We start from the raw sequence: 22,462 nt of genomic DNA, 5'->3' as shown, positions 1-22,462 counted from the left end.
ATGCAAATGAAAATTAAATAATTTGACTTTTATTTGAAAAATTAAGACTTTATTTTTCAATCTATACTAATGTAAATATAGATAATAATTGTCAAAAAAACGGAATAAATTGTACAAAGAGAACATACAATTACAAATAATATTGATCCTAGTAAATTCCTAACTCTGTTTTGAGTTTTGCTTGACAACAACAACAAAAATGAAGAACATAGTAGGTGTCCATTGACTTTCAGAACATATCAAATCTTCTATTCTTTACTAAATATTACAATATCATTCAGACAAATCACGACGACTATCTCTTTTGCTAAACCAACGATGCTTCTTGTTTTTCCACGCATGTAGGATGAAGATCATAATCGCAAGCATAGCAAGAAAATGCCCAAAACCTACCTTGTTTCTTACAGAAATCACACACATACGCTTTCGCCATATCCAGCTTTAGCTCATGTTCATGCTTCTTATCTTTCACTTTCTTTGGAAACGAATCACCTTCTTTCTTCAAACAATCTTTTAACTCAGCAATCCTTGATTCCGTGAACGGAAAACTCCTGAATCCATACAACGATACCATCTCTCTCGCGTATGTGGTCACCGTTTTCTCTTCCGGTCCTATGATGACCAATGCAGGTATGAGTTTGATGTTGAAGATTCTACAAAGATCTTGTCTTGTTCTGTCCTCATAAGGTATTGCAAGCCATGGCATGTTGGTCATGTTGATGTTAAACTCTCTCGAGTCTCTGTCTGTTGAAACTAAGATGACTTCAAAGGAGCCTTTTTCTGTGGTCGCAAGCTCATTGTATACATCTATGAGCTGAGCAGTGAAAGATCGAAAAGGCGGACACCAGTGTGCACCAAAGTACAACCCTATGGTCTTTCCCACAAGTTTAGAAACTAGCACCTGCATAAGGTTTATAAACATACATAATCATATTGAATCATTTTGATCCGACAAGATCTTTGAAGTCTACAAGTAAGTTTTTCTTACCTTACTTCCATTTCTGGAAACAACGTAGTTTCGGGACTCGTGTGTAAGGAGTTTCTCCAACTGTCCTCCAACGCGTTTGGAGTCATCGATGGCTTTGAGTTCTTCTTTTCTCTTTTTAGTAAAAGGAAATGCCTCAGGACCATAGTCTTCTACTAGACCAATTACATCCTCAGCGACTAAGATATCATCTGAATATAGAGGAACCAGTGACGGGATACGAGAAATTCTGTACTTGTCCCTTAATTTGTAGAGTAGACTTAAATTGAAAGGAACTGCAAGCCATGGCATGCACCAGAAGTGTTCATAGAATAAAGTCATATCATGATCAAATGAGACAAAGATGATCTCGAGTTCTTCTCCTCGATTCTGAAGATTCCCGTAGAGTTTTACCAGCTCTGGAGTGAAGTCCTTGCAAGGCCTGCACCAGTTTGCAGAGAAGAAGAGACAAATCGTCTTCCCATGAATATACTCCAACGGCACCTGATTGAAATGATCTTTTAGTTTAGTATGAAGGACCAGATGAATATATCAAAATAGGTTGCAATATAATAACAAGAGCGCATAAGCGGTACCTCTCCACTATGCGACAAAAGGAACTCAATCCCTTCAGTTGCTAGTATAGAGTAAAGATCATCACTTTCAGGAAACCTAACTTTGTAATCAGCTGATACTGCCATTTAAACTGCAACACCACTATGCTATTTATGCTGCTTCTGCTCAGAAATCTAAACCAATAAGAGAACCATCAAGAAGAGGTGCTTTGGCCTTATTGTAGGAGTACATGTTATTAAAAATGGCTCAAGCCAATTCCAACTCGAAAAGCTTCTAAAGAAATGAGCATATGCGTTGTAATTAAGTAAAACTCGTGAAGACTGAGATGTTCTATACAGCTCTACAGTTAAACCTGCGTTATTTTTGTCTGGATTACAAAACCCGAAGGTCCATCTTCATGAACATATGAGATGATCAAACATACAGTTAAATCAAGACCAGTCTCAAAACATTAGAAACCCAGAACAAAACTTGGAAGGAACATACAACTGAAACACAGACTATTTATAACTGGTTTTACAGACGATGAACTATATCAGACGACCACCTGTTGAACAAACGAAACTCAACATACCTGATACCAGAGAGATGGTGGTATAACCTTTGATACGAGGAAAACTACACAGAAAGTAATTTCAGTATAGAGTAGATAGTAACAAGATTTCTACGCAGATTTTTTTCCTCTCGGTTGATTAAGCTTGTAAATTCCAAGAAAAGGGGATAAAGAAAACTCACATAGGGACAAGGAAATATAGATAGAAAAAAAAAGATATAAACTTTATTAAGGTCTCTATCAAACGAACAAGTAAAAGTAAATCAAAATATCCTTAAAGAATATACCATCTACAACGTTACCCAATATCTCTCAAGCAACAAGCATGTGAAAACCATTAATTTATATTCTTGCTTATCTCTACACTGCATCAGAAAGTGGACAAGTTGAAGAAGAAATGGACTAAAAGACATTCTTTTGCGTCTGGATGATAACAAAATAGGGGCACGAATATAATATTCACAAAATGGGAAAAAGAGCTGAAAAAAATCAACAAAAGAACAAAAGCTTGAAGCTTACTTAACTCATCAATCATATCTGATAAAACTAGGAAAAAAAATTGAATGCGAATAACCCTGGCAATAAAATAAGAAGAAGGGTAATTGTCTTTACCTACAGACAAAGACACATACTTTGCTCAACAAAAATCAAGAAAACGAGAATTAGATGAAGAAGAAGAAGACTAGTAGTGGAGACCAGAGAGAGATACAAGCCTTTTCAAGTTTGAAGCTGTTTACATGAGCGGGAACTCCCCAGTCATAGCTCTTGAAGAACGATGATCACCTTCACTAGCAGTAACGTATGAAGATCGAACACTCTCTTGACCTCCACCTGCATCTCTGTCAACCTCTTCAATTCGATCAACAGCCTCGTGAATCTCAATCCTCTTCTCAATATCCCAATCACAACATCTCAACCCAATCTTGAGCAGCTTCAACATTTGTGCTTCATGTTCTTTCCCTGCTTTCATCTCCTTATCAAACACATCAGCAGTCCACTCCGTTCTCGCAACAGACTCAACCCAAGCAGCTAACTCGTCATCAGCTCCTTTCCCTTGCCTGAGATAATTCGCAGGAAACTTCCCCGTAAGAATCTCAAGAATCAAGATTCCAAGGCTCCACACATCAGACCTCCTCGAAGTCCGATCCTGCTGAGTGAACTCAGGTGCTTTGTAAGCCACCATGAACTGCTGTGACTGATCCCTATTCACCACCGGGACAAGTGCGTAGTCCGTCAAAAGAGGCTCGAAGTTGTGGTCAAGCAACACATTGGAAGATTTGAGATGGCCATGAGGGAGATTCAAATCAGGGAACACTCTATAGAGATAAGCCAAACCTCTTGTAACTCCTCTTACAATCTTGAATCGAATCGGCCAATCCAAAACCACTTGATCTGGTGTTCGATTAGCTGCAACAAAAAGAAAATCAATCATCAGATGAAGATGAACAAACAACCAAACAAACAAAACCACTTGGAAGTTGAGGAAAAGTTTCAATTTTTTTTACCATGGAGGAGATTAGCGAGGCTGCCATTGGGAATGTAATTGGTAACGAGAAGCTTCTCTTCTTTCCTGTAATAGAAAGCTACCAACGGTAGAAGATTAGGGTGAGACAACCTTCCGATCTTCTTCATATGATCGTAAAACTCTTCTCTCCCGATATTGCTCATAAACCTAAACCGCTTCACAACCACCGCACGGCCACTCGATAAAGCCGCCTTGTACGACGATCCAAATCCGCCGCTTCCGAGAACCTCCGCCGACGCACGGAGCATATCCTGGAGCGTGAACTTCTCTTGATCATTCCTGACGAAATGTAGCTTCCGTTGATCTCCCCTCTTGTCTTCTTCCGCAGTTCCGACTGATAACGCTCCTGATGTTGCTGTTGAATCTCGCTGCACAGCTTCGTTGGCTAGCTTCCTGTAGACCTTGGAGTCCTGCGAGCTCTTCTCGCTGTAATGTTGTTCGGTTTGTCCGTAGACTGGGGGGTGAACGTGGACGTGGCCGTGGCTTTGGTCTTGGTTTTTGCCTTGACGGCGGCTGAGAATGCAAACGGAAAGGAAAACAGTTATGAGGACGATGACGGCGAGGACGGTGAGTGCAAGGAGAAACACGGTGAAGAACGGCGGACGAGTGTATCTGCACGGAAGCAAAGGCGCTCCACACAGCCCCTTGTTTCCTGTTTTTTTAGGCCCAAACCACTTTTAGAATTAAACATCTTATATAGCCCATTTCTCTATAGGCCCATTAATAATTTAATTCGAATTATTCTTGTTAATTTAATAAAACCATTGTTTAAGGACGTCAAAAGTAGAAATAAATCCATATAGTAAACATGCAAAACTAACGTGCTCATCCACTACTCACAAAAGACTCCAAATAAAACCAATCAGTTCAAAATCTCCCATGGATTGTGATATTAGATTATGTTAATTCTTAATAGAATTAGGCTTAAAAGATCGTCTAATCAAAATATGGGTAAAGAGAGTTAAATGTAAAAGATGTTCATGTTAATTAATCAAAGAAAAAGTAACACAGAGATGAAGATGATGATCACCTGAGAAGAATGTATGATTCATGAGGCCGAGAGTAAACGGAATCCGACCTTGTAATCGATTATTAGCAACGTTAACGGTAACAAGATTCTTCTGTTTAAACGGCGGTAGTTTCCCGTTGAACATGTTGTTCTCAAGATTCAGCTCAGTAAGCTTCGGCAATTTCCCTAACGACTTGGGAATCTCACCGGAAAACATGTTTCCTTCTAGATGAACCTTCACCAAAGCCTTCATTCCATCGAACAAATCACCGTCTATCTCGCCAGAGAACCGGTTATGTGCGAGGTAAAGATGCACGAGCGAGACAAGTCCATTGAGTCCACGTGGCATCTTCCCTTCGAAATGGTTACGCATAAAGCTGACGCTCTTGAGGCTACGCATTGACCCCAGAGCCTGTACGTCAAGCTCCCCGGAAAGGCTCATGTTCTCCAGACGGATAGCGAAAACTGAGCCGTTCGAACACATCACTCCTTTCCATTTAGAATTGCTTCCTTTCTCTCCGGAGCAAGGAGGTTCGCCGGAGTCCCATCCGCCGAGCGCTGTGGCGTTGACGAGAGATGACTTGAACTTCAAAAGAGCATCAGCGTCACCCTCACCGGATGTAGTAGTAACGGCGAAGCAGCAGACGGCGATCAATAAGAGAGAGTATACGGGCGATAACTTGTCATCACGGGTCATTTCTATGAAAAATATCGAAATTTTGGGGTTTGAGAAGAAGTGTTAAGATTTATATGTCCGAAAATGTTTCTTTGGAAAAGTCAAATGAGATGAGTTTTTTTGCCGGAAGAAGGATGAAAGGACGGCTGATGGTGAAATGACAGCAAAGGTCAAGCACACAATCGTTTTCGCCTACAACGTGGAACCAAGTATTGGTACATAAGCTTTTCCATGGTGTGTTTACTGACTCATTTAATTTTGTATTATCTTAACTTGATTACGTGTGTTTCTTATGTCTGTGTAAATTTGACTTTTGTACTAGATTTATAAATCTTAATTCTTATTTCTAACAAATTCTTGGATTTTCATTTTTTTTTTGAATTCGTAATAGATGTTTTTATAAAATAACATGGAAGTGTTGTCAAAAACACATGAACTGTATAAATTTTATGAAATTCAAATATATTGTCATTCCACATTATTTATTGAGCTAATATCGCTAGTTGATAATTTTTGTATTAGTCTAAGATATTGATATATACTCAATCCAAAAAATAGAGTACTTTAATGGATTTTATTTAAGATACATAAACTATAAACATTGGATATATCATATATGCATGGCTTCAAAATTCATGCAATTTTGTTTTGGTTTATTAATTTGTTTTGAATTGGTTCCAAGTTCCAACTAGTCCTAGAACCTAACCGTCTATGAAGGTAATTTCTACAAATCGAGCATAACAAGACTCCATGGCCCAATGGATAAGGCGCTGGTCTACGAAACCAGAGACTCTGGGTTCGATCCCCAGTGGAGTCGATATTATTTTCACTCTCATTTCTGCCAATTTATAGTACTAGCGTTTTCATTCACTACAAGTCTACAATACTGCCAGATTTACATAGTACCAGCGTTTTCATTTACTACAAGTCTACAATACTGTATTACGAGTAGATCAGCTCCAAAGAGGCAAATGCCTAAAGAGATTTACAGCAGACAGTTATTCACCTAGTTTAATCATTCATGATTAAACTTCACGGAGCCTACCAAGAGTTTTAACAATTTCACTCAGACAAGCGATAAGCTCGTCTCCTTGCTGTCTCACATACTTCAACTTGTCCTTGATACTAATATCATCCCCTGTTTCATTGTCCTTGGCTAGATTCCTACCGACTATCGCATGTATCAAGTCAATTTTATAACTAAGCTTCGCTTTCGTCACTTCTACATCCTCTTCTATGTTCATTGGTTCCTCCTCTTCTTCGTCTGTAGATATTTCTTCCGCCGGCTTCTTCTCCTCCTCCATGGTTTTGTTCTGATGGGGATGGGCTGCTTTTGTAGGTTTCTGTTGACTGTATTCCTGGACTCTATATCTCCGTGGCTCTTGTATCTTTGTCTTCTGTGGCGGGATCTCCTTGGTAACCGTTGCTCGCAGTCTTGATCTTTTGGACCCTACACAAGCTGAGTTTTGCAACCAAAGTGTTTCGAGGGGTTAGCAATGACTGATCCGGGTAACATCAAATGGAGCAGTGCACATTTATGCACATCTATTTACCTAAAGATGGTGACTAAGAATATGAGCAAGAAACCATATGGTAGCTCACTATAGAGTCTTACGGTGGCACGGAAAGCACCAACGCAGAGTGTTAATTAAGAAAACTCATCTATGCCTGATAAACTATACCGGACAATTTTCATCATTCTGTATCTCAAAACACAGTGTCTTTGTTCTTAAGATTTGTAAAAAGGCAAGAGGAGAATAGTGGGATGTACCAAATTCAGCAGTGATATCAACAACGTCGTCCTCTTCCGGATCACTGTCAGACTCAGTTCCAGCTTTGTCATCTTGGATCATCACAACCGCACTGGCGGCTTCAAAAATCTCTTTATCGACATTCCCCGGGAGATTCAGTAACTTCCTCTTCTCAACACTAAGGGACCAATACGAACGAGCACTGCCTTGGTACCGTGATTCCCACTGCTTGATCTGATTGTAATCAGACAACAAAGAATCCCATTTCCTCCTGCATTGGTTTAAAGTTCTGCGTACATCCAAAGCGTTACAGTTCTCTGAGATCATCGTCCATTTCTGGAAGCTGGACAAAGCATTAGAACAATCCGATTCAACAGCAGCAATCTCATTAACGAGTATCAGACAGTCTTTGACTGTCCAGTCCGGAGCTACTTGAGACCGCAGTCTCCGTGAACCCGAAGTTCCTTCATCCATCTATAAAAAATGCTCACTGCAAATTTGGTTGGTTGATTAACCTTGTAAAATATATATAATCATTCAGCTACACACATTTAACTACAACAAAATTGTAATTTGAAACATTAAACACACTTTGTCAAATTGAACAATGACCAAAAATATTTTCTATAGTAGTGAGAGGTGCATATGCATGTTCGTCTCTTGCATACTAGATCGGAACTACAACAAATAAACACAGAGATTTCATGTTCTTTTTGAGCTGTTTCGACTCAAAAAGTATTGTATGAATCCGAGAATAGAAAAATTAAAAAAATGGGTAACGATATTCAAAATTCAGGAACTAAACACATACAAAAGCCCCAAAAATTGCAGCTAGATTTTTTCAACATCGAAGAATAAAACAAAATTTGATTTGAGCATACGAAATTCGAACAAGAATCCAGATGCGTACGAGGATTACTCAAAACTGGCCAAAGAATGAGCATTAAAAAAAAAAATCAACAACGAGAGAGATGATTTGAGCATTACCAGATCGTCGGAAACTGACACGTCGACGCCAGTAGAAGACGAGTAGACGACAGAGTTCGATGATATCTATATTAAGTGAAGCCGATGCTAAAATATCATGTTGTATCTTCTTGACAACAGGCCCAAACATTTTTATTTTGATTTTTCAGCCCAAACTATGATAGTGACTTCGGCCCAAACTATGATAGTGATATATGGTTGATTACAGCCATGTTTGAGTGACGGGTTTCGTTGACGGAGAAAGTCAACGCAAGAACCTCTCCTCTCTAGTGTTTGGAGGGTTTCAGCTGGAGGATAATTTGATCCATACTGTATTTGCCTCCTCGAAATATGTTATGGCGTGATTTTGCGAACAAACAGTCATGAAAATGAAAAGGTGTTTAATAAATTAGTTATCAATCTTAAGCTGGTTGCACAAANAAAAAAAAAAAAAAAAAAAAAATCTATCTTAAGCTAAGCTCCAAACATATTAGACTAATAACCTAAAATAGCACTAAAACAAGTTTTATGGACAAGTATAACTCATATTCTATAAAGTTCCAAAAATAGCACAATTTAACACATTAAAATATTTAAAATTAATTTTTAGAATTTTGTTTTTTTTATGTTTGGGTTCTCAATTTCACATTTAATATATAGTTTTGAGGAGTAAGATTTTAATATTTTGAATTTAAGATTTAATTTTAAAAAATTAATTGGTACTATTTTTGGAATTTTAGACATGTTGGGCTAAGTTTAGAAAAAAAAAAAATTGTGTTATTTTTGATAATCTCCCAACATATTATTAGTTTTTTCTTTATTTTGTATAGTGACGTTGGTAGTAATGTTAATGTATGTATATGCCTTTGTGTAACAAATACATTTTCCCGTTTTGTGTTTTTTTTTTTTTATAATTATTGTGGATCTTTGTTTCCCTCAACGACCAAGCTTCTACAAAATACATTTAAAATTAGCTTAGAATTTTTTTATTTTAAAACAATTTGTCTTCCAACTGTTGACTTATAATGTTTAAAAATTAGCATCCAAATTTATATCTATGGCTTCATAATGTTTTTCCTTTTCGTTTCGATTTATATTAGGAAATTTTTTATAGATTTTGTATACTAGTATTGAGTTTCCATAATAAATAAAACAAAATCAATTTCAATAGGAATAGATTCCTTATTTTGAGGATAATTTATTTTTGTTTGGGGAAAGGCCAGAAACAAGCGTCTTCACCGGCCAGTCACGTGACGAATGGAAAACATAACAGACAAAAAAAATCTGAAGAACTAAAAAAAAAACATGCGTGGCATGAACATACATACGGTTCGGTCTCCATCTCTCTTTCTATAAATGCTCTTCTTCCTACACATCGCCTCCTCCTCCTCATTAGAATACATCTCGAGAAGCAGTATAGAGGAAGAGTCTCAGAGAGAGAAGGAAGGTGAAAGGAGCTGAGTGGTCTCATTACCATTACCAGCTCCGCACGAACCTGAATACGACGTCGTTCCTTCGACCTTTTTCTCTGTAATCTCTCCTCCTCCTCCCACGAGTTTCTCAGTTTTTCTCGGATTATCTAGTCTAACTAAGAGAGGAGATCTTGTCTCACGGTGGGATTCATTTTTCTCTTCACGCAGATCGTGCTCCAGGGTAAAAAGTTTTGATTTTTATTCTTTCTTCCGCATTTTGGTTTAGGTAGTAGCGTCTGTTGCCATCCTGCTTCTCTGTGTGTTGTTAATGTTTATTGAAATCCAAGGAAATGTTCTTACTGTTCTGTTTTAATTATATGGTATTATTGCACCAAATCTGAATAGACAAAAAAGTCAATCCCCTTTTCCCCTTCTTTCTAGAATTTTGGGAACACATGTTTACTGGGTTTGTCTTTGTTCCAAATGTTTGGTGATTCATGTCTTTCTTTTACGGTTTCACCTGCACCACTGCTATGGAAAAGTACTCATAAGCTACCTAGAAATTTTCCTCGCTTTTCAAATTGAAAACAATGAAAAAGATTTGGGTCTTTATCTTTCCTGAGCTGTCCTGAAGAGAATCCAATAACTGTGATTATCTGTTGACGTTTAAAGATGATTTAACACTTGGAACACTGGTCCATTGTGATTTGTCTTAATTGTTCGCTTCACATGTGTTTTTAGCACCTATCTTGTCTTTACATGTTAGTCCTTTTTTCTCTGGCATTTACCTCCACAAAATCTTGATTTGTGTCTTATTAATCTTATATTTTGTCCTTATATAGCATTAACTGCAGAAAATGGTGATGTGGGTATTTGGCTATGGCTCTCTTGTGTGGAACCCAGGATTTCACTACGATGAGAAAGTGTTAGGTTTCATCAAGGGATATAAACGTGTCTTTGATCTTGGTATTTACTATTCTTTTGTTGATATTTTCATTGATTTATCTCTTCTTCCCACTATTGAAGATTGACTGATTAATTCTCCTGTGTTTTAATTTGACTTGGTAGCTTGCATTGATCATAGAGGTACACCAGAACACCCTGCAAGAACTTGCACACTCGAGAAAGCTGAAGAAGCCATATGCGTAAGTAGCAATCCTTACGTGTATATGATTTAAGAATCTTAGAGTCTGTTCTTGAGGCCTGCTTAGTTACTCATACATTCTTCTTTTATTTACTAACAATCCTATACTTTCTTGACAGTGGGGTACTGCATTCTGTGTCCGCGGTGGCCCAGAAAAAGAACGTCTGGCTATGGAGGTATGTTTTGGCGTCTAAAACTAGATCGCATGAAGTATCATGTTCATGCCTTTGTTTTGATCTCATTCTATTTATGCACAGTACTTGGAACGTAGAGAGTGTGAATATGATCTCAAGACATGTGTAGACTTTTACAAGGTGAGTCATGACATGCCTGAATCTATTGAATAAGCCTATTCTCTTATGCTCCTAAATGACCTGAAAATTTTCTGCTGTTAACTTACACAGGAAGATGATCCCCTGAAGCCAGCTGTAACTGGAGTGATAGTGTAAGTTATTTGTTCTCACATCAATTAGGCGAAGAACAGCGCAGTATCTTTTACATTTCTTCAACAAGTCTTTGTGTTGTGATTCATGGATGCATTTTTTACAATCTTCAGATTCACATCTACTCCAGACAAGGTCTCCAACAAGTATTACCTTGGACCTGCGCCATTAGAAGACATGGCAAGGTAAACTCTTATTATAACCTCCAGACCAACTTCTTCTGTTCTACAATACAATTTATTTGCCAGATTCTTGGCCTCACATAAGCATGTTGTTTTGTGTATACATTAGACAAATTGCGACAGCCAATGGACCATGTGGTAACAACAGAGATTATCTCTTCCTGCTTGAGAAGGCAATGCACGACATTGGTTAGTCCAACTCCCTTTGTCTTCCACAACATGATTAATAATTATTAAGGGCTCGGGGTTTGCATTTGATTGAACAGTTTTGTTTTAATTCTTTAGGCGAATTGAACATTAATAATCACTTGTAGTCTTAAAACGACGTCTGCTCAAGCTTTATAGTCTCTTATGAGTCGAAGGCTCTGTCTGACCTTGAAGGTTTAAAAGAGAGACACTGTTTTTGATACCTTGAGTCATTTTGTTTTTTTTCTTAAATAGGGCATGAGGAGGATTATGTTATAGAGCTGGCAAACGAGGTGAGGAAGGTTCTTGCAGTTACAGAGTCCTCAACGAAGAAGGTGTCACCAGTGAAGGAATCAAGAGCGAGCCGTGTAGCTAACAAGTCAAAGAGCAATGTCCCCACTGCTCATCAGATACTTCCTCATCATCCAGAAGCTGTTGCCACTACAATATAGCTCTCTTGTTGTTTTCTTCTTAATTGGCTTTAGAGACGATTGAAATCAGGTCGTTTGTTTTCCGAGCAGAGAGAGGTGTTTTAGTCTTTTGAGTTTTTGGAACTCTGTTGCCTTGTGTGTTGTCCTGACGAGTGTACTTTTGCACCTTTTGAAGAAAATAAGAACTTGTTAAAAACAAAAAGATTGAACCAAATAAGTCCATTTTCAACAAAACCTTTTTTATATAGAAACCTTGATCGCGTAGGTAAAAAAAAAAATGACTCATTCACTCCAAAGTTAAAACAGAAAAATAAAAATAAATAAAATAACTTTGAGGGCTATTAAGTATTGGGCTTGTATTTGGAAGGTCCATGAAAACAGTTAGATCATGGGCTTTTACGTAAATCACGATTTTTTTTTTTTACTTTTTTTTAATAAAAGAGAGAGGCTCGACTTGGGCTATAAGCCAGAGTTCTTCATCTTTTTATTCAAGCTTCTTCTTCTCATCAGTCATCACCGTAATCTGACTCGCAAAACACTCAAACTCAGGCGATTCGATACGTTAATCAGAAGTTTCGATATCTACAGCGATGGATCTCAATCTCGATGCGCCGCACTCCATGGGGACGACCATCATCGGCGTCACTTACAACGGAGGTGTCGTCCTCGGAGCCGACTCGCGTACCAGCACCGGTGAGATTTCACCCTTCTCTACTCTTCTAGGGTTTTATTCCCTGTTCGTTGGGTTTTTCTTTGAGCCTTGTTTTCGTTTCAATTTTGGAACGGAGAGTAAGTGTAATCGATTCTTCTATTTGGGAAATTTTGAGAAAGCTGATGAAATTGGGATCTGTTTTGAATGAATTACTCGCGCAGGGATGTACGTAGCGAACAGGGCTTCTGATAAGATCACTCAACTCACTGATAATGTCTACGTCTGCCGCTCTGGATCGGTAATAACCTCTCGCTTTGTTGGATCTATCTTTAGGGATTTCAATTTTGTTTTTGTTTGACCTATTCTGTGTTGACTGTTTTGCTCGCTAGACTTCTTATTGAATCTCTTTTGCTTGCTGGATGTTTTGTTGTTCAAGATTAACTTGCTATTGGGTTATTGAAGATGCATTTTACTGATTACAACAAGCTCTCTTCTTGTTTCCTTTGCAGGCTGCTGATTCTCAAGTTGTCTCTGACTATGTTCGCTACTTCCTTCACCAGCATACGTGAGTCTTTCTTTTGTGCCTTGATTCGACGAAACTAGACGACTTTATACTTACGTTAGCTTGTATATCTGGAGATTAAATAATGCGTTTGCTTATGGTTTGCAGAATTCAGCAGGGGCAGCCTGCAACTGTAAAGGTTTCTGCCAACCTTATCAGGATGCTCGCTTATAATAACAAGGTAAAAGTTTGCTTTAAAGCTTGCAGTTTCGTGTGGTTTTTTTACCACCAACCTAAACTCATAGTAGTGGGGAATGTGAATGTTCGAGAAAACCTGCTCTGCAGAATCACTGATAACTTTTGTTTGGAAGTTTGACCTTGAGATACATCACAACTTGCTTATGTTTTATATTGCTTTATTATAACTGAAGCTGAAATTTTTTGTGCCATAGAGATTGATGTTACATCTCAAACCTAGCATGCTAGTCTTTATGAATATCTTGTTGTTCGTAGTGTTGGTGTAATGGTTATCCTCTACTCTAAAGAACGAACATTTTTTTTGAAAATCTAGAAAGTTTCTGTTTTATTGCTACTGTATGCAGTGCTCCAAGACATATGCATTATATTGTATGTATATGCTACAATCTCAGTTTTCTGTACCCTGCATCTATCCAGTGTGGTATTGTACGGTCAGTCCTTGTTTTGATGAGATGGATTGTTGACTGAAGCATTGTTTGTCTTTGTTGGGCAGAACATGCTCCAAACTGGTCTCATCGTTGGAGGATGGGATAAGTATGAGGGTGGAAAGATCTACGGGATTCCCCTTGGTGGAACTGTAGTGGAGCAACCTTTTGCCATTGGAGGTAAAAACCATATTATTAAGTGACTTATGACCCTTTTGGTTTGAACGTGGCTGTATTCGATTCAGTTGTCTTTTCTATTTACTTACATAATACTACTTAGCTTCTGTTAACAAGTAGTACAATTGTGTGTTTTTGTGTAGGCTCTGGTTCGAGCTATCTTTACGGGTTCTTTGATCAGGCCTGGAAAGAAGACATGACCAAAGAAGAAGCTGAGGTAACTATCATTATATCTCTGCTTTTGCCAAACTCTCGCAAACCCTGTAACTGGTCCTTGCTATTGTATTTTGCAGCAACTTGTTGTGAAGGCGGTATCACTAGCCATCGCCCGTGATGGAGCCAGTGGAGGCGTTGTACGAACTGTCATAGTAAGTCATATCTCTGACCAAAATTCTCGGAAGCAAGACTTATATTCTCTTGGATGGAATGTAGTTAACAAACTACTTTTGTTGTTTTTTGAACAGATCAACTCAGAGGGAGTCACGAGAAACTTCTACCCTGGGGACAAGTTGCAGCTTTGGCACGAGGAATTGGAACCCCAAAACTCACTCTTAGACATCCTGAACGCCGCTGGTCCTGAACCAATGGCCATGTGATCAGCAAGGATCGATCATTATCTTACTCGTGGGCAAACATTTTAGATAATTTTCATTACAGTTTCCAGTGTCTTAAAAAGACTTTAAACGCTGTTGGAGGTTCTTTTGTAATGACCCGATCTGTCTTTTTTAAATGGATATCGTGTTTCTTATGGCTGGCTATGGAGGTTTTTTAATTGATTAATTCCTCTGTTCTCGAAATTGATTTTTGAGTTTGTTAATTTACAAAACAAGACAAACTAATTATATGATGAATAAATAAATAATAAAACATAATAGTTACACAATTTTGTGTGCTTGACACGTGGCCGGACAGTGGACACTTGAAATTCTTCTATGTCTCTCAGTCGCAGGAACTGGACGGAGTCGGAGAGGCAGAGCAAGATGAGTATGTTGTCAAGGGGGAAAGCTGCTCATGATCTCTTCGTCTATGGCAGTCTCCAGGAACCCGAAGTCGTTAACGCGCTTCTCAATCGCGTCCCTGACCATGTCTCCGCCGTACTCTCCGGCTTGTGCGTTTCTATTTATCTCTTTCGCACCCAATCTGTCTTTGTCTAATTTCATTTGTTTTGGATCCAATGGATGTTTGATTAACGGAGATTCTGGGAACTTTCAGCCACAGGTTTAGACTCAAAGGCCGTGTTTATCCAACAATTCTACCGGACGGTACCGGAGAAGTCACCGGAATGGTTCACTTCTTATCCCTAAATTCCATTGTTAACATATTGGACAAGAGAGTTAAATCCATAGAGAAACATTAAGGCCGTTATTCTCTTTATGGGGAATTGTTATACACTTTTGATTTTGAGGTTTATCAGAAAATTTGAAATTGAAGTACTGACTGTAGTGTGTTTGTTCTTGTAGGTGCTGAAGGGAATCACAGATGATGAACTGAAAATGTTAGATGAGTTTGAGGATGTTGAATATGACAGAAAGGCTGTTGAAGTGGTGCTGACGGTAAAAATTACTGTTTTGATCGGAATAACTAATTCATACATATTGGATTCTGACATAATTAAACCTCTTGATGCTCTTTGTCATCTGCAGGATACTTCAGAGGAGCTGCCAGTCGAAACATATGTATGGAAGAACAAAGATGATCCGGATCTTTATGGAGAATGGGATTTCGAGGTTTGATATCTTATATTTATATGATTGCTTCTTCGCTTTTAGAATGTGAAAGGTATCAGTCTTCATATAATATGTTAAACTGTGTTAGGCATGGAAACGACATGACAAGGAATGTTTCGTAACAGCGACCAAGAAATTTCTGGAAGAAAGGAGATTACCAGAGGCAAAGACGAGGATCGACACATTCAAAACGTTCTTTAAGCAGGATTCTGAGAATGGGAAACCTCTGGATTAATCTTGATAATACTCTCTCTGATCTAACTGCTATGACTTTTGGTACTTGCAATGATATTAAAGTGATTGCCATTGCCTCACTTGAAATAAGAATTGTGGATCTATGCTTCTTGGGGAATTATATAAAAAACAGAATGTTCATGACTCTTGTGCATGTAGCTACTAGCTAGACATGAATGGGCTCTGCATGATCATGTAATCTGATGATTTGTAATCTCATTGAAGCGTGACTGTTTTTTGTTTTGTTTACTTAAAAGGGAAAGGGCTTACAAATGATTGATGCCTTAGAAAATAAGCATTTTCCATTGTTTCTCGAATTGTCTTTTAGCTCATAACTATGTATACCAATCTACTTAAACTTAAAGGCTAGCAGTACTACATTATGAGTCATGGAGGTACAGTCACAATAAATTGTGTAAGTTTCCGAGGCCTATGGTTGTGTACTTTTGGTCATGTTAAATTTTCTCGCTGGATCTTGCTGTCTACTTTTTTTTATATAACCTGCACTTCCTTCAAGTTGCTCATATAATCACTACTCCATACAGTATCCTCGGGATCAGGTTCAGGGAGATGATTACACATGTATTATTATTGGGTGATTGCTTTAGATGGGAGCTAAGTCTCAGGGTGCAGATGTCATGTGGCCTTTCCGTTTTTTCAGATCTCACTGCTTAAGCTTTGACTTTGACCACCCCTTAACTCAGGTGAGAGAGAACATAAACATATCATTCCATGAATATCTCCTTCTATCTCTCTCTTGAATCTTGATTGATTTGGGAGGATACCAAGATCATTCCTTTTTTATTGTGCCGTACTCTGTTAGGGGATTAATCGTTAATTGCATGTGAGTTCAATAATGAAAGGTACGTAGTTAGAGCAAATGTGTCTGTGATGCTGTGATTCTGTTATTATATTCAATAATTAAGATACTTATTATAGCATTAGTTTCGGTTGTAAAAGCATAGGATACTGTACGTTGTTAATCTAAATTGTTAAACAACCACAGTCTCCACTTGATGATTCGATAGTACATTGCCGTAGGTACTCATCTTTTTACACTATTTTAATTCTTGTTAGTTACTCTATTAGTTTATTTTAAGTCTCTAATTGGCATAGCTGCAACATCAATACACATGGGGGTAGTTCCCGGAAAGAACGTAGGATGCATAGATATAGACACGTGAACCTTTTGCTTTTTCTGTAACAAGACTGGATTGGGGACCTAAAACTGCCATATGAATAGCATACTGGTCAAGCGTAAGTTAAGCGGGTATCGAACTTTTGGGATGCTCGAGTTTACGCTGTAGCCAGGAAAGTATGCTAGCTTAACTTTGCACCCACAATACACAATACTGGTGGGTTCATCCTTTTAAATTGACTTGGCATTTTGGGCGGATGTGGGTTTGGTGTCTACTTAAGAGTTAGAGGACAAAAGCAGATGTTGAAAAATGGATCTACTGGTGAACAAGAAGGTTGAATCTTCACCTCCATGATTCACTTTAGGGCCGAGAAAAAAAAAACAGAAAGGGAGAGATTCTCACTGTTTGGTCTGTTTCAATGATGCGTTTGTACATTCCATTATTCAAAAATCTCTCTATCTCTCACTCTTTTTCTCATTGAAGTTGCATAGTACACAAAGTCCAAACCCCCAAGGGAAAAAGGGGGAACATGGGGAAGAGGAAGAAGAATGGATTAATGTAACAAGCAAATGAAAAACAAAAACTATCTGCACATGGGGCTGTGAGGTTGATGAGATGGAGTCCTAGGGCAATCCGAAGGATGACGATAACTCAGAACTTCCTCAGTCGTGGCATTGAACCTGCACTCCTGTGTCGTCAGGTACGCGTCATTCTTGTTGTCCTCCATTATCTTCAAAATGCTCTCGAACACAGCAACTTCACAAGGAATCCTCAAGATACCAGCTTGTTGAAAACCAAACTCTTCTTCTGCTTCACGCAACAACACGTGGAAAGCTTGGTGGCTAAGGTAGTCTGTTGGTATCTTGTATCTCTTCTCCTCCTTCCCAACCGAGACAGCTAGGTAGCCTTTAGGAACAGCTGTTGTGTCTGTGAAGGATAATGTCCTCTTCAGAAACTTGATGCTCTTGCTTCCGCTTCCGCTTCCACTTCCACTTCCACTTCCATTGAGGTTGATGTTGATGTTGTTGTTGTTGTCATCTACGCTGTCAATCTTGTTGTTGTTGGCTTGTTTTGATGCGTGTGCAACTTTTCGCCATTTCTTGAGGATCTGTTGAAGCTTAACGATATCTCTGATTTTGTTCGACTTCTTGGCTTCCATGGTGGCAGAAACTGAAGAAAGACGAAATGGCGCTGTGCTTGGTGTTTGTATTATCTGTGTGTTGTGTAATGATGGAGATATGGTGGGTTTTGGAGATTAGGGGGATATATAGAGGTGCTGATGACATTTTGGAATCTTGTTTCAAATATTTAATAGATTAGTTTTGAAATTAAATGTTTAAAAATTTTCGACTATTCATATGCTTTTGGTTTTCTTAATAACCAACTTGAAAACCTCTCGTTACACATCTTGTTTGACCTTCTCTTAACTTAAGTCTTTATTAAGGCCATGTTTGTTTATGCTTTTGGGATTGCGTTTCAAATTAGCAATTACACCACAATTATTTTGTTAAAAAAAAAGATTTAGATGAAGCTTACTCTTTCAGCCATTTTATTCGTAATACTGATAGAAAAGATAGTGAGCGCAAGATATGTAGAGATACTGACTCTTTCGGTTTATTCATTTTTTCACAGAGAAGACAAGTAAAAGTTTCTATCTCTTACATCTTTTAAATTAATATGAAAAATGTTCTACCACATAGGAATCTTTATAAACGATATTTTTTACTTATCGTGAGTCTATATACTTTATGAATAGAAAGCTAATAGTAAAAGAAATAACTTCGAATGTAAGAAAAGAAAGTGAAGTGGTAGTGTTGTAGTTGTGTTCATGAGAGAGAAGAGAAACATGAAACATGGGGAAGGCTTCAGTTTCCAAAGCAAAACGGCTTCACAGTTCAGTTCACATGAATCTAAGGATTGGATCTCCTCCTCACTTTTTCTTTCTTTTTCCAAAAAAATATAGTAAAGTATAAAAAATTAAGTTAAGTAATACTTTTTCCTAATTTTAGTAGTATTAACGACAAAAATAAATTACTTTTACCGACGCATCTTAGAAGTTCCCCATTCGAACATGAAGGACCGTGCATGCTGGTTGACGGACTTCAATTTCCACGTCACTGTTCGTGCGGTTTCGGGTTTTAATCGAACCACCCCATGTGAACCTTTTTTTTTACTTTCTAGATTTTAATTTACATATAGTGCTATTTATTTCTCCACATCCGATCATTTTTAGTTTAACGTTTTGTATACAAGTGTGTGTTTGTGGGTGTGTTTTTGTTGGGCATGGCTTCATAAATGTGATTATAATAAAACTAGAGTCTTAAGAAAGATAGTGTTCCAAGTAAATCAACAAGATTCTAAACAAAGAAAATTCGAGAAAAAATAATATATGAAAATAATGATTGGTTACAACGACTAAATCATATATGTTTTGAATTATATACGAATTGGTTTAATTTCTTATGATATCAACAATAAAAGTCGGCTTATTATTACATAAAATGCATATTAAAAAAGGTTGACGCCGATTTGATACATTAAGAAACTTTTTTTTAATGCCTTATTCAATATTATAGCATTGAAGTTTTCAGACTGGCGATCGTTTGCATGTGCTGGTGATGAACTAGCGGAGAAGCAATGAATATATCAGCAAAAATTACGCATAAAGCATGAAATATTTCATTAACCTAACCTAAATATTATTATTATATAATTTTTTTTTTGTATTGAGTTCAGATTAGGCTAGATTATATAATTGTAATTCCAGATAAAGAATATTGAAAACCCAAAATAATAACTCTAAATTTGTGATTCGTCTACTATCGTTATAATGCACCACAAATAAAATTATTGATATATTTTACTATTTAGCAATAGTTTGGTTATTGTCATCCGGTCTTGTGTTGTTTTTCTTTGATCATTATTATTAGAAAACAATACAAGTCGTAGTAGCACATAAGACTACGTACGTAGATTTTAGTGCTGTCAAAGATGCAGTTGAATATGATGGGTGTAACAACAACTATATATTAAAAGTAAAGTGATAAATATTTATTATGTGTTGTGTTTTGGTTTTCTACAACTCGCAGACGAATATATTCGGGTTAGACAACGACACATATCATATATTTTATATATTATGAGATTCAAACAATTAAAATGAATGTATTAAGTTTAATCAACCGGTGGGTCAACTGCTAGAGAAATTAGCATCGTCCACCGATTTTTTTTCCCCGTCGTAACTGCTATCCACGAGACCAATTAGGCCACCAATCCACCATATACTTAAAATATTAAACAATTGATCTCTACATGATTCATACGTAGTGGCCCGTACAACATGGCCTATATCACAATACACGTTCTTCTTTTTCTTGTACGCATTAGTAAATTAGTTTTTAATAACCTAATGCTTAGAGTTTAGCTGCTCCAAATTCAAATGATTAATAATTATTAATTACTTAGTTCGTCATTTTATAGAATCAATCACATGAGTTCTATTCTTTGGAGGGTTAATTAAGTAGATTTGTAAATCCGTACATTTTCCATGATATTAAAAGAAAAATGTAAACTAAATGTTAATGAAAACTAATTTAGAGTTTATGTTGTAAAGTGGTACGAACCACCATGAAGAAACAAACAGAAATGATTGAGCCCAAATGAATAATTGAGAAAATGTACCTTAATTAAAATTAGAAAAATTAGCTGGCTATTATTCTCTGATCTTTCTACGTGCCATAAATCAATAATGATTTCCATGATTGTTATTGGTCTAAGATGATTTATTTGAAATATAATAAATCTCTGTATAATATGATACACATTCCAAATTCCGTTTCTTAATTAACCTGATCCTGCCTTTGCCTTTGCTTGATCTGATTTGATTTGCTGTTACAATTCGCCCCATAATAAGGTAACAAACTAAAAAGAAAACGGGAAGAATGGATGTATAATAACAATCTCATCGGCATAGACCGTCATCGGCATAGACCGTTATATATCATACTCTTTTTTAAGAGTAACATTCAAATAATTCTAACACAAAGTTTTTATCAAGAAGAAAAAAAAATTCACAGAAAAGACAATGAATTAAATAGCTGAAAATTAAGTAAATAGGTTTATATTCCTTTTTTAAGTAGAATTAAGACCTGTTAATTTGGTTTTACTATTTTCAAAAAAAAAAAAAAACTATACAACATATCCATATAATCAATGCCTTTTGATGGTAATCAATAGTGAAGAGAAGGTAACGAGATGAACCGAATATACCAATTTATCCACTCAATTTTGTTGCTTGACAGGGCTGAAATAAGAGAGAATCCTTTTTCTCTTAATTGATATTGAAACCCCAAACACGCCTACCGTTACAACTCTCGAGCCCAAATCATCTTGTATTTATATTGGGCTATACTTTATTACGGATATCAACATATATACGTTTTTCCACAGATATTTTTGAAAGTGGAGGATTAGCTTAAATGATACCAAATCAAAGAGTCGTCTGCAACTGCAAGTATGTCGGCGTGTGTCGTCAAGTCTCCAAAAGAATGATAGAATACGTCACTATGATAACAGCAAAAAGTATGGACCGAGCAAATGAGCAATATGAAATAGACCTGAAGACCATAACCGAATTACCTTTTATTAAAAAAAAAACTGTCTTCTATATCTTTCAGTGAGGTTTATCTCCAAGTTTTCCTCTCGTTCATCATTTTTACGGTGACGTTTTTGTATGATCTAAGTTTCTTCTAATAACTAGTAACTACACTATACTATTGATATTGCACGATATAATAAGTAGTTTGATTTTGATGCCTTGTGATTCAAAATATGAAGAAATTTTCATACCAAAATTATTCTATGAGATATTGCACCGATAACTCGCTTTTGAGGTGTTATTTTCTATTTAATGTACAAATAATTTCCACAGAGAAAAAGAAAAGGTCCAGAGAGTTTGAGGTTCTTGTTTTCTTTTGGTTTGCCAAAAAAATAAAAAATAAATCTTGCTTTTTCAGCTTCATGACTTTTACAAAAATTGGAGTCGTCCAAGAAAGTTTCATTATTACTCAAAAGCATTACTTTTTAAAATTGGATACCACAAATGAGAGCATATATTTCCTTATGTGGGAAACAAGATTCAACATCAACACCTAATAACCTGATTTCGGATCTGTGGCCAGTGACCCAAAGAACACTGACAATCAAAGACAACTTTCACATTATCGTTTAAGTCGATCTCCGAGCCAAAAGAAGAAGAAGAGTACTATATATGAACCAAATATTAAAATTAATAGCTTTTTTTTTTTGAAGTGTATCATGGAATTGTTATTAGGGTCGATACTAGTGGTGCATACAAATGAAAATGGATTTAGCAACTTTTACCTTGAATTCAACGTTGGTAATGATTCACAGCGTCTATATATCTAAGAAGGTTTATGTTGTTTTCAGATGATTGTAATCGACGCTACAACAATTTTTGACTCAATTAGTCTTTTTTTTTTTTTTTTTTTTTTTTTTTTTTTGTAAAGAC

At 36.9% G+C, this 22,462-nt stretch overlaps 7 protein-coding genes and 1 non-coding gene across 11 annotated transcripts; 4 read left to right on the top strand and 4 right to left on the bottom strand.

Moving 5' to 3' along the window:
* LOC104717069 (probable nucleoredoxin 3) lies at nucleotides 126-2,292 on the bottom strand. Of its 2 annotated transcripts, XM_010434584.1 has the most exons (4): nucleotides 2,115-2,292; nucleotides 1,561-1,713; nucleotides 989-1,468; nucleotides 126-901 (listed from the first exon to the last, which is right to left on the bottom strand). In XM_010434584.1, the coding sequence occupies exons 2-4, from the start codon at nucleotides 1,663-1,665 to the stop codon at nucleotides 308-310; spliced, it is 1,179 nt and encodes a 392-aa protein (XP_010432886.1). In that variant the 5' UTR covers nucleotides 1,666-1,713; nucleotides 2,115-2,292; the 3' UTR covers nucleotides 126-307. The 2 variants fall into 2 exon arrangements, with proteins under 2 accessions (XP_010432886.1, XP_010432885.1); XM_010434583.2 differs by having other exon boundaries at nucleotides 1,561-2,264.
* Nucleotides 2,517-5,397, bottom strand: LOC104717070 (probable LRR receptor-like serine/threonine-protein kinase At4g31250). The gene is made up of 3 exons (XM_010434585.2): nucleotides 4,649-5,397; nucleotides 3,599-4,270; nucleotides 2,517-3,500 (listed from the first exon to the last, which is right to left on the bottom strand). Exons 1-3 carry the CDS (start codon nucleotides 5,322-5,324, stop codon nucleotides 2,827-2,829), a joined length of 2,022 nt encoding a protein of 673 aa, XP_010432887.1. The 5' UTR covers nucleotides 5,325-5,397; the 3' UTR covers nucleotides 2,517-2,826.
* Nucleotides 6,048-6,120, top strand: TRNAR-ACG. The gene has a single exon. It is a non-coding gene; the product is annotated as a tRNA-Arg (tRNA).
* LOC104717067 (trihelix transcription factor ASR3) lies at nucleotides 6,139-8,141 on the bottom strand. 2 transcript variants are annotated; one of them, XM_010434581.1, is made up of 3 exons: nucleotides 8,042-8,141; nucleotides 7,075-7,544; nucleotides 6,139-6,762 (listed from the first exon to the last, which is right to left on the bottom strand). In XM_010434581.1, the coding sequence occupies exons 2-3, from the start codon at nucleotides 7,526-7,528 to the stop codon at nucleotides 6,329-6,331; spliced, it is 888 nt and encodes a 295-aa protein (XP_010432883.1). In that variant the 5' UTR covers nucleotides 7,529-7,544; nucleotides 8,042-8,141; the 3' UTR covers nucleotides 6,139-6,328. The 2 variants fall into 2 exon arrangements, with proteins under 2 accessions (XP_010432883.1, XP_010432884.1); XM_010434582.2 differs by having other exon boundaries at nucleotides 7,075-7,569; nucleotides 8,042-8,134.
* Nucleotides 9,371-11,934, top strand: LOC104717066 (gamma-glutamylcyclotransferase 2-2-like). Of its 2 annotated transcripts, none has more exons than XM_010434580.2 (9): nucleotides 9,371-9,673; nucleotides 10,287-10,398; nucleotides 10,501-10,577; nucleotides 10,696-10,752; nucleotides 10,834-10,890; nucleotides 10,981-11,021; nucleotides 11,133-11,204; nucleotides 11,311-11,390; nucleotides 11,643-11,934. In XM_010434580.2, exons 2-9 carry the CDS (start codon nucleotides 10,290-10,292, stop codon nucleotides 11,837-11,839), a joined length of 690 nt encoding a protein of 229 aa, XP_010432882.1. In that variant the 5' UTR covers nucleotides 9,371-9,673; nucleotides 10,287-10,289; the 3' UTR covers nucleotides 11,840-11,934. The 2 variants fall into 2 exon arrangements, with proteins under 2 accessions (XP_010432882.1, XP_010432881.1); XM_010434579.2 differs by having other exon boundaries at nucleotides 9,372-9,673; nucleotides 10,275-10,398.
* LOC109124520 (proteasome subunit beta type-6) lies at nucleotides 12,292-14,590 on the top strand. Its single transcript, XM_010434578.2, has 8 exons — nucleotides 12,292-12,511; nucleotides 12,692-12,768; nucleotides 12,980-13,035; nucleotides 13,141-13,213; nucleotides 13,724-13,835; nucleotides 13,976-14,049; nucleotides 14,126-14,200; nucleotides 14,297-14,590. Exons 1-8 carry the CDS (start codon nucleotides 12,409-12,411, stop codon nucleotides 14,426-14,428), a joined length of 702 nt encoding a protein of 233 aa, XP_010432880.1. The 5' UTR covers nucleotides 12,292-12,408; the 3' UTR covers nucleotides 14,429-14,590.
* On the top strand, nucleotides 14,750-16,171 carry LOC104717064 (protein AIG2 A). Its single transcript, XM_010434577.2, has 5 exons — nucleotides 14,750-14,940; nucleotides 15,045-15,117; nucleotides 15,293-15,385; nucleotides 15,476-15,559; nucleotides 15,648-16,171. The coding sequence occupies exons 1-5, from the start codon at nucleotides 14,765-14,767 to the stop codon at nucleotides 15,792-15,794; spliced, it is 573 nt and encodes a 190-aa protein (XP_010432879.1). The 5' UTR covers nucleotides 14,750-14,764; the 3' UTR covers nucleotides 15,795-16,171.
* On the bottom strand, nucleotides 17,372-18,217 carry LOC104717063 (auxin-responsive protein SAUR63-like). The gene has a single exon (XM_010434576.2). It carries the CDS (start codon nucleotides 18,089-18,091, stop codon nucleotides 17,516-17,518), a length of 576 nt encoding a protein of 191 aa, XP_010432878.1. The 5' UTR covers nucleotides 18,092-18,217; the 3' UTR covers nucleotides 17,372-17,515.

This window comes from Camelina sativa, chromosome 10, assembly GCF_000633955.1.
Source record: "Camelina sativa cultivar DH55 chromosome 10, Cs, whole genome shotgun sequence".
In the NCBI taxonomy this organism is placed as follows: domain Eukaryota; kingdom Viridiplantae; phylum Streptophyta; class Magnoliopsida; order Brassicales; family Brassicaceae; genus Camelina; species Camelina sativa.
Note: the sequence above shows the minus strand (reverse complement) of the source record. Positions and strands in the feature narration are given on the sequence as shown.

Bases quoted from the DNA above. Each gene is read 5' to 3' on its own strand.
- LOC104717069 (XM_010434584.1), bottom strand. From the start codon at position 1,665: ATGGCAGTATCAGCTGATTACAAAGTTAGGTTTCCTGAAAGTGATGAT. The intron at 1,469-1,560 runs GTACCGCTTATG...CATTTCAATCAG, and splicing joins TTTTGTCGCATAGTGGAGAG to GTGCCGTTGGAGTATATTCA. The intron at 902-988 runs GTAAGAAAAACT...AACCTTATGCAG, and splicing joins TTTCCAGAAATGGAAGTAAG to GTGCTAGTTTCTAAACTTGT.
- LOC104717070 (XM_010434585.2), bottom strand. From the start codon at position 5,324: ATGACCCGTGATGACAAGTTATCGCCCGTATACTCTCTCTTATTGATC. The intron at 4,271-4,648 runs GTGATCATCATC...CTAAAAAAACAG, and splicing joins GAATCATACATTCTTCTCAG to GAAACAAGGGGCTGTGTGGA. The intron at 3,501-3,598 runs GTAAAAAAAATT...TTTTTGTTGCAG, and splicing joins CCTCGCTAATCTCCTCCATG to CTAATCGAACACCAGATCAA.
- LOC104717067 (XM_010434581.1), bottom strand. From the start codon at position 7,528: ATGGATGAAGGAACTTCGGGTTCACGGAGACTGCGGTCTCAAGTAGCT. The intron at 6,763-7,074 runs GTACATCCCACT...TGCAAAACTCAG, and splicing joins TGATATCACTGCTGAATTTG to CTTGTGTAGGGTCCAAAAGA.
- LOC104717066 (XM_010434580.2), top strand. From the start codon at position 10,290: ATGGTGATGTGGGTATTTGGCTATGGCTCTCTTGTGTGGAACCCAGGA. The intron at 11,022-11,132 runs GTAAGTTATTTG...TACAATCTTCAG, and splicing joins GCTGTAACTGGAGTGATAGT to ATTCACATCTACTCCAGACA. The intron at 11,205-11,310 runs GTAAACTCTTAT...TGTATACATTAG, and splicing joins CCATTAGAAGACATGGCAAG to ACAAATTGCGACAGCCAATG.
- LOC109124520 (XM_010434578.2), top strand. From the start codon at position 12,409: ATGGATCTCAATCTCGATGCGCCGCACTCCATGGGGACGACCATCATC. The intron at 13,214-13,723 runs GTAAAAGTTTGC...TTTGTTGGGCAG, and splicing joins TGCTCGCTTATAATAACAAG to AACATGCTCCAAACTGGTCT. The intron at 13,836-13,975 runs GTAAAAACCATA...GTTTTTGTGTAG, and splicing joins GCAACCTTTTGCCATTGGAG to GCTCTGGTTCGAGCTATCTT.
- LOC104717064 (XM_010434577.2), top strand. From the start codon at position 14,765: ATGTCTCTCAGTCGCAGGAACTGGACGGAGTCGGAGAGGCAGAGCAAG. The intron at 15,386-15,475 runs GTAAAAATTACT...TGTCATCTGCAG, and splicing joins CTGTTGAAGTGGTGCTGACG to GATACTTCAGAGGAGCTGCC. The intron at 15,560-15,647 runs GTTTGATATCTT...AAACTGTGTTAG, and splicing joins ATGGAGAATGGGATTTCGAG to GCATGGAAACGACATGACAA.
- LOC104717063 (XM_010434576.2), bottom strand. From the start codon at position 18,091: ATGGAAGCCAAGAAGTCGAACAAAATCAGAGATATCGTTAAGCTTCAA.